Source organism: Aplidium turbinatum, chromosome 13 (assembly GCF_918807975.1).
Source record: "Aplidium turbinatum chromosome 13, kaAplTurb1.1, whole genome shotgun sequence".
NCBI lineage: Eukaryota > Metazoa > Chordata > Ascidiacea > Aplousobranchia > Polyclinidae > Aplidium > Aplidium turbinatum.
This window is the reverse complement of record NC_137484.1, coordinates 19,681,862-19,697,813: the sequence shown is the minus strand read 5'-3', so window position 1 is coordinate 19,697,813 and position 15,952 is coordinate 19,681,862. Positions and strand designations below refer to the sequence as shown.

The following is a 15,952-nucleotide window of genomic DNA, read 5'->3' as shown; positions in this document are numbered from 1 at the left end:
AACTTCAGCAATTAAAAAATATAAGTGAAAATATTTTTATTTTCACCAACAATTTTGTTTAATTTATTTTTTAAACAGGTCCTTAACAATACAAAGGGCTTCGAAGTCAAATAAAAAAATGATAATACTGTACCTACTTCTGCTGTGCATGGGCCTTCTGTAGCAGTATTTCCATTATTCCGTGTGAGCAAAAAATTATTGGAAAGACTAAAAATGAGTGAGCTCAAACGGCCTTCGGCATAAATTCAGAAGAAGGTTAAAACAGGTCTGACTTTAATCTATAAAAGGTCAGAAGACAGTTTGACGAGTAATGAGACAGTAGCCTACAAATGCAAAATACAGCTTTAAAGTTCTATGTTAATGCGTCCTCAAAACAGAATGCACACGCTTTGCTCAGGCAAGTAGCCTAATTGGAAAATTCAGCATGTTATTAACACAACAGCAAGGCTACCGAACATTTTCTTATCAGTTATAATATAATTACTTATCTTTGCAATATTGATTGTAGGAATTTTTAACCAAAACCTGAGCTTTTTCGGAAGCTCAGCCAGGTAGTTTTGCATAGCCTAGCCTACTATGGAAGCATGAGCTACTTTGAACCACCGATGTAGGCTTGATTATCGAAATTGAGTTTCCGGTGAAAACATGAGGTAGCCAAATCTTGTTGTTTTTATTTCTGACCATCATGTCAAAAACAATACACGTCAACATAGCAAAGGTCGAGAAAAAGGTAGAAGCGACAAAACGCGAACGTTAAAACGTGCTTGTGACCGAAGTAGCCTAAGTTATTGAGTTGAAAAAAATTTGGCACGGTCGCAATACCTTATTCTATTCTACCTATTCCATTGATTGGGAGCTGCTGAATGGAGAGCTGTCGTTGAATTGCTCAGATGCAAGCCATGGCCTTTCCATCGCAGTTGGATTAATTAGTCTACTATTGTAATTGATTGTACCGCAGTTAATTAAAAAACTACATGTTATTGTAATTATAGTTGAAACTTTTTGGTGTTGTGTAATTCTAATTTAAAAAAAGTTTTTGTCCAAATTATAATTACCATTTGGTAAGTGGTCACAGCGGTAAACCATAATGTCTTCGTGGGAAAATTGTAACATAAAGTTCCCGGATCCGTTCGTCTGTATGTAATGACCGAAAAGAAACACTCTTCCGAAAACGTCTATTCGAGAATTGTATTTCTGTAAAAATAGCCCAAGGCTGTCGAAATTGGGGTGCAACGCGATACACCACTAAACTTGTCACAATGCAAATTACTTGGATAAAGACGGAAATTTCGTCCAGCTGGCTAGCACTAAGCAAAACAGTTAAATATGCGACCAACTTTCAAGTAACAATTTTAAGAATGACGAGAATACATTGCAATATCTCAAACGCACGTAAGCAGCTTATGTGACGTAATAATGATAAGCAATTCAAGCACCCGTTCAAGTTTAGCTTACACTTGTTCAAGTTTGGCTTACACCTGTATCGTAATTAAAGATTTAACGATGATGTCATGTTATGCTGCGCCTGCAATGTTTTACAGGTCTTGCAAACGATTGTGCAATCTGCTCATTTTTTAGAAATATTCCATTACGTAATACGCTAAGATTCAGTAGACCTGAATGGTTTTACATAACGTTTGATTTGGTGAACAATTGTCTGGAAGTTGGGCTAAAGTGGGGGTTTAAAACGAACTTCTTCATTGCTCTGCATTGAAACGCAATTAAAAAAAGTCATAGTGTAATCGTAACGTAATTCAACTTAAAAACTACGATGATCCAACTCTGCTTTCCATCTAGCCGTTGTTTTGTTTGCAGAGCCCACTATTTCGCGGTAACCTGTAAATTGTAACACAATTCCATGAAATGTTCAAAAACCTGAGAGGATATAGGCTACCGAAGACTACAGACTCGAAATGAAACTTTCAGATATAGTTTTTGATTTACGAATAAAATGTAATTCGTATAAACCACACACAACCGATACTGCAATCGTACAAACATGACAAAGCCATCAGCCTACAAAACACAACATATAGGAATGTTTTTTCGTAAACATAATGAATAAATAAAACACGAAACATAAATAAGTTCTAATAAGCGTCATAAAACAAAAATCTCATAACTAGCAGAACACCGAACGAGTCATTGCACAATAGCAATCCAATAAAACTACAGCAGTTTAATGAAATAGATCGATAGTAAAGGCCTATAAATTTGTGAATAATTTAATTTCCAACGACGTTCATTGAAATCATGAACAACAGCTTTTCTCAGGCAAAACCATTAAAAGAAGGCTGGAAGCGGAAAACAATACATTTTTCTATCATAAGCAAATATTCCAACAACACACAAGTCGGATGCGTTTTAACTCGCGCAGAAAAAAGTTAGCTCAAAATTAGGCTAAATAAAAAAATAGAGCGCCAAACAAAGAACTAAACCGTCACATTAGGCCAAAACAGTGGACCCAGACAACAAATCTATAGTTTTTTACATAGATTCAACGTCTGCAGATGTTGAATTAATGTAAAAAACGACTGATTTGCTGTCTGGGGAGGTTCGTCGTAGCTGCTACTTTAGGTTTCAAAGCATGAGTTTAGTTTCTACAGTTTGAGCGCAAAGTAGGCTATGTTTACTCAAAATAAATAGCCTACGTGCTTCAAGGCAAAGGCCAGGGTTCTAAAAAACATAAGCGCCTGCTAACAAACTGACAACCTTCCATTAGGTCCATTCGCAATCATTTAACAACGTGGGAATACACAGCAGCGGAAGTTATTTGAAATGCTATATCGGTTCACAGCGAGATAAATAGTCAACATAAAACTGATAGTCGGCACGGTAAGTGTGATGGACACTTTCCTTGTATAGTTTTAAAGATTCGGGATCGACCGTTGGTGGTTCGACGTACAACGACGAGTCATCGTCACATGTGGTGGTTTGGGAATACCTTTGAAAACATTAACAATATTCACTAAATTGTTGCTAACTAGCAAGAGCGTACTTGAGGTTGAATAAGGAATTTAGATCATGGGGGTGCGAAACAACATCCACTTTTAGCTTATCCGCCACAGTAGAAGGGTTACCTTGTTTTCTGATTTACAAAATAATACACTTTTATACGTTATATAAGACTAGTGACTAGTGAAGTTAGTTTTTAAGCAATTAAAGGTTTTTAGTTGAAAGTAAGCATATAGCAAAGCGTAATAATGTCAAATTGGCAATTGACCCTTCTAATGTGACCGGAAAAACGGAGCTGCGTATGTTACATCTTGGTATTTTTAATTTAGTGAAATTTTGAAGCGCAAATTACAAGGTGATAGTTTAATAAAACTGAAAATCAGGAGCGGGAAAAGTTTTAAATCACCATGTTCAACTAACAATAACAATCAATAATGTTCTGTTCAATAATAAAAACGCCGCTTACTCATTGTCTAAGTCCAAGCAGGAAACGTAACTTTCATATTGCTCCGTATCTTCAGCAGTGGCGTAGTTATCCAAGTCTACGCCATAGGCGACCTTTGCCGAAAAATCCTAAAAACACAAGTTGTCAACTATTTTATGAATGAAAAAATGATCAAGCCTCTTACTTGCCTTAGTCATGCATTTCAATCGAGCCGGAGAAAAACAAGCAGCTTAACACAACATGGCGGATAAAAAATATCTTAGCAGCTCAGTGTAGAGAGAACGGATAGCAACCCAGACAGCAAATCAGCCGTTTTTTACATTGATTTTACGTCAGCAGACGTTAAATCAATGTAAAATGCGGTTGATTTGTTGTCTGGGGATAGACATAGGTGTTCTACAAAACGAGAAAGCTTACTACGTACTTCCAACGTAGGTGTACGAAGCCAAGGAGGCAGGTTAGCCTGATCACAAGTTGATGCGCGGTCGATCTCAAACGATTCTTGCTTCGATGAAACGTCATCGCTATCGCTAGATTCGTTCAAGCTTTCGTCCAATGACGTAAACGACGGCGGGGGACTGGTGAGAACATGTTCTTTCCTGATGCAAAAAAAATTAGTTCAGTTTTTGTACAATGAAACGGATTGCACCTGAGGTTTTAGACTGACTTAAATAATATAACTAATGCAATTTAAACCAATAGATTAGAAAATGAGCAGCAAATATACTATTGTGCTTCTATGAAAAAGCCTGACTTTGTTTGCTTTAGTGTAATTTCAGCTAAGAAACTTCGTTCTTTTTACATCGATTCAACGTCTTCTCAAGTTAAATCAAAATAAAAAGAATTGACAGTCGGGAATATTCGGTTTAGAAAGCAACAGTAACCTTCCTTTGCATAAGACATTCAACCAGCTTCCCTTGCACAAACACTTTTACATCATGCACATTTTAAAAGGAATGTGAGGTCATCGTACGCATACGTGTGAACAATAACTATTAACTAATTTAATAACTAATTTAACTAATACCGAGATCCTGACATCTTTCCATATAGCTCTGCTACTATGAAAAAAAGCTCTCTGAAGGTATGTCAACATCCCGTTTTAGTCTATCACTTACTTTAAATGCTGCCAGCTTTCATTGCGCACAGCGAATGGACTATCGTCTGGAGTGCTGGTTGCCAAGTTTCTGAAAACCAATAAATGAATGTGGCAGGTTACAAAAATATGGCAATGTAATTGTCCGCTTTCATTATCTTGTTCGTGCACCCTCCTTTCTTTTCCAGTTCAGGGATTCTGCCTTTTATCACCTTGGGGTAGTGGGGTGGCCTCCTAGGCAGCTGCAGCTATGCCAGGGCCGGTTTCATTGTGATACATTGAGAGTGAATAAGGAGTCGTCTCGAATGGTTTTCTTGTTGGTTTATTTCAGGTTAAAATAACACTACCAATTTCAAGCTTGAAAAAGACTGATAGCTTATGAGAAATGTACATATCTCAACCTTCCCACGCAGCATAAAGTTTGAATAGCAGCAGCTGTACGTGAACTCCAAATAAACTCAGACAATATAATGGTGGAGGATGAAGTTACTGCCATACCTGGTATAGGTGCTGGCCAAATTCAATGCGAACACATCTTCAAACACCGTAAGCTGGGACGGGTTGTGGAGATCATCGTACCAGTCCGTACACTCCTTGCAATGGCTTTCACTACCGCCACGACGCTTGTGACACGGGCTGTCTCCAGAAGACTGTTTCGTCATGTTGATGCTTTTCACTTTGCAACAAAGGAAATTTACTTGTGGAATAAATGAGTTGAAAAAGCGGGATACCTGAGTGATTGAGCCTCGATGTGATCTCATGTGAACCAGGAAACGGCTGAAACACACTACCCAGACAGCAAATCAGTCGTTTTTTTACATTGATTCAGCGTCTGCAGACGTTGAATCTGCAGACAGACTGCAGGTAAAAATTGGGTAGCTTCCTTATGACGCACCAACGAAACAACACACAGGGAACCTTTTGGAAGGAATAGAGCAGCCAATCAGATTCAAAGACACACAATATGCTTCATGTGTTTTGAATTTGCTTCAAATCAATGGCCCAAGTTCAGTATAACTTAACATTAACTTGTAGTTAACAGAAAATCGAATAGGAGAAAATAAGGTGTCATTAAAATCTATAAATTGTCAATTTTGAAGGCAAAAACAGTCTGACAGGGAAATTACCCATTTCAAAAGGTAAAGGAAGCGAACAGAACCCGGCAGGATCCCACCATCTTGTGTAGTTATGTATGGACAAGGATTCCAAAACGTCCGCATCTTGATTGTGAAGATAATGATCAGTTGAAATGTCCCAGAGACTTTCTCGTTCAGAGAAAGGCCGAAAGACTCCAAGAAATAAGTTCATCGCAGACTGCAAAATCAAACAAAAATTTGCAAGAACTATTTCTGACTGAAGAACGTTGCATATTAATATGTTCCCGGAAAGAGATCTGACTGCTATAGAAAACATATAAAAAAAAGTTGCATTCTACTTTGGTCGGTGTAGCAGAGGTGGTTGTTTTTGCATCGTTGTAACGTCATGCTACAGTAGAAGAATCTGCACAAATTCATTTACAACTTTCTACAGGTTGAGTCTGACATATCCACTTACAAAGTTGCACAGTAAAATAACCCATAATGCAGATTTGTTTGCCTGCCCTACACTATCATTTATGTTCGACTACACGGTAGAAATCCAATTCTTATACATAAGAAATAAAAACAAAGCTATATCACAGACTAGGGATTTCAGATCAGGAGTTGCGAAACTACACCCGACTTAGCCACCACACAAGAAAGATTACTTTTTCTGATTTACAAAATGTTGCACTTTTTTAGGTTATACAGAGGACGGAAAATTAGTTATAAGCAGTTTTAGGTGTTTTGTTCAAAGCAAGCTTATACGCAAAGCTTCGGATACACAATAAGGCAAAACTCGTTGCAAAGATCATTAATAGAAGGGAAGATACACGGTAAAAGAAACAAAGGCAGACCAAGAATGATTTGGACTTCAAACATCACAAAATTAAGTTATAAAAATGCAGTACGAACAGCTCATGGTCGAGAACAAGGACGCATTGTGTCCAACCCTCAATACGAGTAACGAACATACTGATGATGAAGCTTATAACAAGGCGTAAAAATTAAAAAAAATAATCTTTCTATTGTGGCCGGAAAAGCGGAGTTTCGCGTACCCTAATGTTTTGCCTCTAATCACCTACCTGTTTGTCCGCATCGGAAAATGTATTTGTATAATATCTTGAAATTGTTGTGACGATGTCGCGGGAATGAGAGGCCCAGGGCGCGACCGTGCGCCGGTACGATTGTATCGTGTGGACCAGCTGAGAGCCGCCATATTGCAATGCTACTGTGTCACCGTGGGCCTCGAACATCTCTTCGTAGAGGCTGCGTTGATTGAAAGCTGTCAGCATCGGTAGAAGCGATCTACCTGGCGTCAGCACAAAGGCTGAGTACTCATTACAGAACAGATCACTTTGTCTACACTAGTGGTTCCCAAACTGTGGTAGGCGGAAGTCTTCCAGGTAGTACGCGAGAAACTCACTTAAATTTGACAATAGTTAAAATACTACAATTTGCGCAAACTTTCAGATTACACAATGTGTATTATTATGTGATAATTAATTTTATTCTGAGGAGATTCAAGTGTTTATGACGCAACACCTAGGTCAGTGGTTCTCAAAGTTTTTTTCGTTGCAACACTTTTCGAAAAGTTTGTTGGGCTTGCGACGTGCCCAGATATAAGAATTTCAGTTATGTTTAGTTACTCATTTGTGTCTTCTACTTTCATTTGTCTCTTGGCGAAGTGAATTAGAATTGCGTTATGTAATCGTTAAACCGTAATCGGCTGCTGCAGTTTCCTATATAATGACTTCTAATGCAAATGTCAAGCAATAACAATATCTGTAAGCGTTTTATTACTTAAGTTTAGATACGAAAGAAATCATTGTGCGACGCTCTTGAAAAATTGAAACATCGCACAAAGGGGTCGCGACGCATAGTTTGAGAACCCCTGACCGAGGTTGTTCAACAAAAACGGCAAAAATTTTCAGTTTTCTTTGTGCTACTGATGGTAGCAGTAGCAGTGCAGCCTATTTATTGGCTTTCTACTCATGCGACAGCTAATCAGCTTAACTATATTTAGTCTAATATCAATAATCTTTGTGCGCACCCCCCAAAAAAATATCAGTTTATCTCAGCATGTAACGAATTGGTGCTGTGTAGATTATGGAATGTGTACCAATGGAAATAATCATGTGTTTTGTACTGCTCATGTTTTTAAACTTAAGAATATTTCCCAAAGTTTCATCACGTTCTTGAATTTTGTTATACCATAAGTGTTTTTTATTTATGCTTGTTTTTAAGACTTGATTTTTCATGCACACTTTCTCCGTTTTCAGGTCTTTTTTATATTAAACAAAAAACATCTGTATTAACAACATGAATGCTTATCAGTATGCCAAATAAAGCAGAGACACATTTTGACAGTGCCACACTGATGGACCTCCTTGAATGAAAATAGATTTCAGCAGCACCCTCCCAAAAAAATTAAAGGCTGAATCCATCCCTGAACGGGACTCACCTTTTCCTACTGATGAAAACAAAGAGCCTAACCTCATGGACGAAACACGTGTCTATCGCTCACTGTCGATTCTTGCTCCACTCTGCTGCCGAGAAACACTGTCAGCATTGTGTGCAGAGGCAGCAGCGCTTTGTGGAAAAGTACCAGAATCTTAGTATCAATTAGTTATTGTTCACACAGGTTTAACTGAACAGCTTAAGTTCAATCTCGTGACAAAGGTCACTAATGGAAATGCTATTTCCTTAATTACATCAGAATTACCTCGTGGCGTCCGTTTCAAAGCTGATATTCGGTTCGGATAATACGCCGAGCGAATAAAGTTGATACGCCAGCGCGCACTTGCCAGCGATAAACTGAGCAGAATTAGTCCGGTCCAAGCAATCGACGCAGTTGGTCCTCAGCACTCCTGTTTGCACCCGGTATCCACACAGTCTGCGACCCCCCAACTCTTGCCACCTTTAAACCATGAAGGTTTCGTGATGACAGGTTAACGATGGTGAAGAAGCATACGATTTTATTTAATGTATTAGCTTAAAAAAGGCATTTGAAAAAAAAATATCCCTTGCATTCGGTTTGGAAAACAACACTGCCTGAAGAGAAAGTTGTTCACAAAACTATATCTATCGTGCGCGTGAAGGGGTCAGATAACCAAAAAAAAAAAATGACTTCAGAAGCGGCAAAATGATGATGATAAGGGCGCATTGGCGACAGACTGAAGTTAAAAGTTCAGGTAAATTTCTTTGGGAACCTACCATTGAGTAATTTTCAGTTCAAAAAACAAATGGTAGAAGTGGTTTTCGGAAGCCCAAGACGTCAACGCAAACTATTGACTCAATGCAGTTTCACAGTGTATTTATAAAGCCAAATTTTTTTTTTTGCATTGGGTAAATGAGGACTGGTTTAATGGAATAATGCAAAAAGAATGTGTTTAACTGGTACCGTATTGCTCTAAAAATACCTGGAATCTTGATTCAGGGTGTCCTGAAATAAATCCGGTTTTGACTGGAAAAATCCGGTTGCTTGCAAACAATGTTCAGCAATGCGAGCAAGCTTTGCTAGCACGTTCGCCTTCCTCCCGCGTGCAAGGTGAGCCATATCAACAGCAAAGTACTGAAAATATAAAACACACAAAGTTAATTTCCTGGTTTGAAAATAGTTGGGCTATACAGCATAAAGCATACTAGTTTCGCTGATCAGGCGAAAGTATTTTGAATGACAACTTGTATGCTGTTATAAAATTCATTGCTGACTACGTACGATGGCTCACACAGTCACATGAACCACAGGAAATCCGCAATACAATCGTGATAGGGGCAGATACATTGGCCCACAGTCTACAGTAGAAACATCAACAATACCTGGTAGAAGATTGTACAGTAAATATTTATACTATATCGTAAGCCACACATTTAAGTTGCTAAACTCGTGTCACACACATAAAGAATAAAGTAGGCTACTAAACAAGCACGCCTGATTGTCCATGCACCAATTGCAGTAGTTCCCGCTTATTAAATCCTGCTCGGGACCGGACAAGTTTAGGCCTATTAAGTGGGGAACGATTCTTTGCCATCCCTATACATTCAGTAATTCCGGATTGGACCAAATTGGGCAAGTGGGTGGGCTTATTAATCGTGGGCTTAATAAGCGGGGACTACTGTATAACTTAATTCAACCATTGCCTCACAATTTGTGTTTAGTGAGCTCTTAAAATACTAACTCACATTAGACTTTGGAAAATTGTGACTTCAAGCGAACAAAAACATGCTGTTTTATGAGCTGCAACTTGGCATGAAAAAACATGCATTCCACGTTAAATTTATTGGCAACAATAACACATTGATTCAACGACTGCTGATTGTCGGGCTGAGAGGTATCCACCATCTACTGCAAGTACGCACCTCAATCTGTTGGTCTGATTTGAGAAATTGATTGAGGTAATCCACGGCGCATTTGTACTCGGATCCAAGGATTGATTCGCGAAACCTCTTCTCTCTCTTCTGTTAAAACAATAAAAAATAATTCGTGAGGGTTCTCATCCCAGCATTGGAACTACGGGAATGAGTTACCTGAAAAACTGTTAAGGCGAAAATTAACACTGGTATACGGGCTACAAGGCAGATGAAAAAACGATTTAGCAACACAAAAGATGGAATTTCGGAACATATTTTTAGAGATTCGGAAGGCCAGTTGTATCAATTGGTTGTCGAAGTTATGAATACGATGGAAGGAAAACGGTGCGAGCATCGAAGAAGCAAAAAGAGTAGCGGGGGAACGTGACCTGTGGACGCAAATGATAGCCAACCTTCGGCTCGGAGACGGCACATGATGATAGGTGACAATGCACAGAAAACGTAGGTTACAAAACAAAACACACTCAACTCGTTTTATCGTATCTATAAATTCAGGCGCTTCAGCGGTCACAAGTTTGATTTGAAATAAGCAATGACACTCACCCTGACGAGGTTTAAAACAGTGACCGGAGTCCCGTATCTTTCAATCATATGCTTGAAGTGCTTCGCGGTGGCTTGCGCGTACGGGTTGTCGTTAGTAACTTCAAAGAAAATGTATTTATTAATAAAACAAACCAGAGTGTGCAAAAGCATACACAAGGGATACAACACTGCGCTGTTATGAGCGAAGTTTACATAAATTATTACGACAATCTCAAAAATATGCACAATTACTGTAGTCAAAGACATTGAGAGGATGATTTGGTCCAGGTACTAATGAAATCCCCGAGCCCCAAATCAGGCACTTTTAAGAAAAACGCACTATATCTGACTCGGTGGCTTAGTGGTTAGTGCGTCCGCCTCTGAGTCGGTAGGCATGGGTTCGATACCCTGTCGGGTCATACCAAAGACTTTTTTTAAATGGTACTGCATCTAATTCCTGCTTAGCACTGAACAATGGAATGGATTCGGGTAATAATGTACTCAGTTGCACCTCTATACGGCTGCATTGACACTGTCTGCTTTGTAAAGCGCTGAGGAGCAACGCATTCTGCGATGGATATTGGATACAGCACTATATAAAAACACGGAATGGCCCGTTTCGGTGAGTCCGATCCCTTAACGGGGATTTTTTCGTTTAGGGGTTAGGATTAGGGGTTAGAGGTTAGGAACTCACCGAATAGTAGCAGACCCATGAAAACAAGCATTATCATTATTATATCCAAAGAATACGCGGTGGTTTCTTCAATTTTCCATACCTCTTGGAAAGGCTGTAACGGGACCTTCTTAAAATTATCTCGGGCCCGGGTCCAAAAGCACCCTCTGAATTCCCCTGTCAACGTTACTAGTAATAGTGACCCCACTGAAATGTTCTTATAGTAAAAGTTACGTTGAACTTTTTCACTTCCCCTAACCGTATACATAGCAACGATGCAGAAACATTGGAAAAGGTTATGCATTACTGGTGATTGGAGGCTTTGAAGGAACAACATTGGCTGAAATGTCTTGTTGCCAGTGGACGGGAACGCTGCCTCGATGCTGCACAAATGAAGTGAAAGATGCATGGTGAATTGAAGAAGTGGAGGCGCAATGAACTATCTGCTCAGTTTCAACTTCGTTTGCTACGTCACCCTGTCAAGTGAAATGAAAAATTTTGATTGGAAAATAACGAAAATTTCATACATCTCTAAAGTGAATAAGAAAAACCAATGCAGCGTTTCAGACAACGATACTGCAAAAGTAATGTTTCCCACAATCATTTAAAAAAAAAACAGTTTTCCTTAACATTCAATTAACACATGCAAACTACAAAATATTAAATTAGATTATTTTCTAAACATCAACAAAGTTTAGAATGGGGAAAAAATATTTGAATCAATTTTAAGATATTAATGTCTACCCTTTAAAGTTTGCACTAAAGGTCCTTCTTTAACAGAGATCATAAATAATGTCTCCTTCTCTTCAATTTAACACGTACTTTAAAGGGTAGACGTTAATATCTTAAAATTGATTCAACTATTTTTTTCACTATATTTAGATGCTTTAAGTACCTGCTTTACGTGGATCCCTTGTGGACTTTACGCCCATTCAAGGTTTAAAAGTGTCGCAAACCCCCCTCTTTTTTAATTTAAAGTTTAGAATGTTCGAGCTAAAACACGAGATTTTAAAAGTAAACGGAGAAAGTTTTTATCATATACGTTACACAGTATACAGAAAAATTTTTGTACAACACGCAGTATGTACAAATTTCAATAATTTCCATAAATAGCCACGTTAGAATATGATTGACCAACCTTAATGTTGCATCCTCTTTTCATGAACCTCGTTCCAGCGTAAAGACACGATCGCCGTGCTATCAAAGTTATGTAGATTGACTGTCCGTAAACGTTGATACCTGATCGTTTTTGTCGGAATGTTAAGAAAAAAAAAGCACCAGGTGTACCAATGTTGCCTGGAGAAGTCGATTGGAAGATTGCTTTCAGTAGGACGCAGTGGCTAAGTGGTAACATGAGGTCTGGTTTCGTTGAAACATTTTTTTTTTCAAAAATGAAACCAATTTGGATTTCAACGATACAAGGTAGAAGCAATACATACGTTGAATGTATAAAAACGTTAAATGCATTCCCTTACAACAAAAAAATGCAGTCCAAATCACACTACACACACCACAAGCGAATATTTGCGTATCTGAAAATACATGAAAGCTTGCTAGTTAGCATCATAAATTGTTTGATGTTGCAAAGTGAAGTGACGTCACTGGTTCCACATTATGACGAAAGTAGCCCTGTATAGTGGCCATTTAGTACAAAAATTAAAAAGATACAACTTTGTGTGATATGGCCATGGATGACCGGCAATATCCACAAAGAACTGATACATCGTGACACGAGTGGCTCCGTCAAATAATTATTCCACACAAAACGGTCACAGGGAAGCACGGTCCTGCCTCTCCTGTATATAATGTACATTGTACATTTTATAAATGATTTCAAGTTCATTTAAGTTTTATGACTACAATTTGTCAATTTTCAGTTCATAGCGCACAAGTTTAAGCAAGGGTTTTGTGTAAAAGCGCCATTGTTTTTCTCCAAATTGCAGAGAAAAACAATGGCACTTTTACACACTTTTATAAAAGTCACAATGATCACTAATACATGCTACTTCAACATCCAACTGCAGTCATTTTAGCAAGGTAAAAAATAACACAGCGTTCACTTAAAAAAACGTTGCTCGTTTGTCAGCTAGATATCTACCACTTACCAAATGAATTCTAATGCTTATTTTTAGCTATAAATTTTAAATTAATTAGCTCAAAATGCACAAAAAGCTTTCTCACAAGTGTTCTTCAGAAAAAATCCCTTTTCATACTTCTGATCGTATACAATAATGCAATGTGCTCTTCTAGTGTGAAATAATCTAAATAGAATAGGCTATATAAAAAGTACAGAAAACACAGGTAGTAAAAAACCTTTTCGAATATGGACTGGTTACTATTTCAGCAGTTTCTTCTGTGGTGCTGTTTGTGCATTTGTGAAGCTGTACCATGTTGTGCTGCAGCGTATTAGTGAGATCATAACTGTAGCTGAAATAGAAGTCGCTGGAGAGATCAACAGTTTGAAAGGTTTTCAAATACCTGAAAAATTACCATTAGTTGTTTAACTATGTTGAGTCAAATCACTACCAATATTGAATTGAGATGATGAGTACATTCCCAGTAAGTATAATATATCAACTTCATGACTTTATGAGTGTTACTTAAAATTTACAACATATCAGCATTAAAATAGTTAAGTCTACAACAATAATAGTACATTTTACCCTGACATACAACAAATTGAATAATTTAATATAATAGTCAATACCTGGCTTCATCAGAATGCGCTTGACGTATATTGCTATTTGGAAGATATATCATCATTGTGTCTTCTATTTTGTAAATGCTATGACCACCAATTTCTGCAACTTTCCGCTGTTTTGTTATAATAATCATGTAATACCCTTCCAAAAATCGAACAAATCCTGAAATAATACATGAGGTAGCACAAAAGTAGACATAAGCAGTTGTTAAAGTTAGTTTAACAAACCGTGTTGTTAAAAGGTTAAAAAACAAATATATATACCTTTTATTTTATATCACCAACTTCATTATATGAATATTCATTATACAACTTCATTATGCAAAATAGTAAAAGCAGTAAAAGATATATATAATTAGGCTACTCAGGGTAATCTTACCCACTATGCCATGTGCAGAAATAGTTTCTTCTAACCCTTTCTTCCATTTTGTTGCTGTGCTGTTTCCCCCATACAAACGTGTGACTGTGCCAGCCATTTGTGCTTTAGTATAATCAACCTGAGAATATATATATTGCATCACAGTAAACACCTTCAAATGAAGATGCTACAGTTCTTTGGCAAGACATTAAAATGCAACACTGGTATCACGACATTACCAAAAAATTGATTCTATTGCATTAGATTTATCCAAAACTTGTTTTATATATACATATTGGAGTAAAATAAATCAACTGCTTTGCCTTTTTGCTTGGCATTGAGCACTTTTTGTAGTATTAATAGTTTTCATTGTTTTATTGGAGTAAAATATATATTATTTTACTCCAAATAAAATATCCTTTTTTTACTATAAACATAGGTGTATTATATACCCCATCTTCAATAAGGACCAATTCCCAAGGTTCAGTTCGATCAATTTTCAAAATCCTGTATTTTGTTTCTGCAATATTTGATCCCACCACATACAATCTCTGCACAAAAAAAAAAGGCATAATCCGCTTAATTAATAATGTAAAAACATTAATCATATGTGTGCTTTAGTTAAAATCTACCGTATGCTAAATAAGCTTTCATAAAACTTTATAAGTTACCGAAAACATGATAAATAAGGTTTAGAATATATTTTTACAGCACACTTTCTGGTGACCTAGCAAAGCATAGTTTTGGTTAAATCTTTCTGTGTTGGCAATTAGTTGAAAACCCGGTTAAAACACCTGTTTTAAAATACAGTTATCAATACTTTACTTGGTTAGGTCATCTAGCTTGATAAATAAAACTTTTTAAACATTTATCACTTATGGAAATCATGTTTTAAAATATGAAGCGGCTATTTTTACCCGTTTGTTGCCATGGTTACAATCAGGTGTTGCCAGAGTTAGGATTAAAGTTAGGAAGGGATAAGGTAAGGTTAGGGTTTTGATCTTTGCCCAAGACTAAAAAAAATTCTAAAATACAAGTTTTTGCTTTCGACAGCTTTAAACTTTTCTCAAATTAAGGCAGAATTCCTTATCTGGCAACGCTATTGCCTTTAAAATAACATTAAGTTATTATCTTCTAAAAAAAACTTGCCATAGCAATTACTTACGTTATGAGTCTTATAAATTTTTAACTTTTGAATCCATCGAATCTTAAAGCAAACAAATTTAGAAGAGACCAGGTCCGAATACACAGTATTCTCAAAAGACATGAAGTCTCACTGCTTTGGAACTGGTGCAATGTGCTATATCTGAGACAAATCAAAACAACAGCTCAGAAAGCTGATGATCATGCAATATCTCCAACTCCAAGCTTCACAACGAGCTAAATTAGAAACTGTGGCTAAAATTCAAGTCATTTTCCTCCAGAAACGGAGTTTCATCTGGTATTCAAATAGAATAATTCTCACTGAGTTTCATCTGGTATTCAAATAGAATATTCTCACACACACCACTGTTGTTGTCTCTGTGGCGTTCCAAGTGGACAATTGTTCAGTTCAGTTATTTTTATTTTTTACCATCACGGCAAAACAATAGGCTACACATCAACATAGCAAATGTCGAGAAAAAGGTAGAAGCGACAAAGTGCGAACGTTAAAACGTGCTTGTGACCGAAGCAAGTTAATAAGTGGAAAGAAATTTGGCACGGTTGCAACACTTTCAGAAAATTTAAGATAGAAAGAGAAAGAAAATG

The 15,952-nt window shown here is 37.3% G+C and overlaps 1 protein-coding gene across 1 annotated transcript; it reads right to left on the bottom strand.

Annotated features, from left to right (window-relative positions):
* Window positions 1-1,170: 1,170 nt before the first annotated feature.
* On the bottom strand, window positions 1,171-15,625 carry LOC145781862 (polyphosphoinositide phosphatase-like). Its single transcript, XM_082593544.1, has 19 exons — window positions 15,369-15,625; window positions 14,656-14,754; window positions 14,225-14,342; window positions 13,852-14,008; window positions 13,458-13,622; window positions 12,813-12,940; window positions 12,283-12,383; window positions 11,452-11,620; window positions 10,493-10,590; window positions 9,938-10,036; window positions 8,998-9,149; window positions 8,301-8,495; window positions 6,661-6,844; window positions 5,624-5,810; window positions 4,995-5,172; window positions 4,519-4,587; window positions 3,825-3,999; window positions 3,422-3,528; window positions 1,171-2,944 (listed from the first exon to the last, which is right to left on the bottom strand). The coding sequence occupies exons 1-19, from the start codon at window positions 15,468-15,470 to the stop codon at window positions 2,782-2,784; spliced, it is 2,646 nt and encodes an 881-aa protein (XP_082449670.1). The 5' UTR covers window positions 15,471-15,625; the 3' UTR covers window positions 1,171-2,781.
* Between the last annotated feature and the right edge of the window lie 327 nt (window positions 15,626-15,952).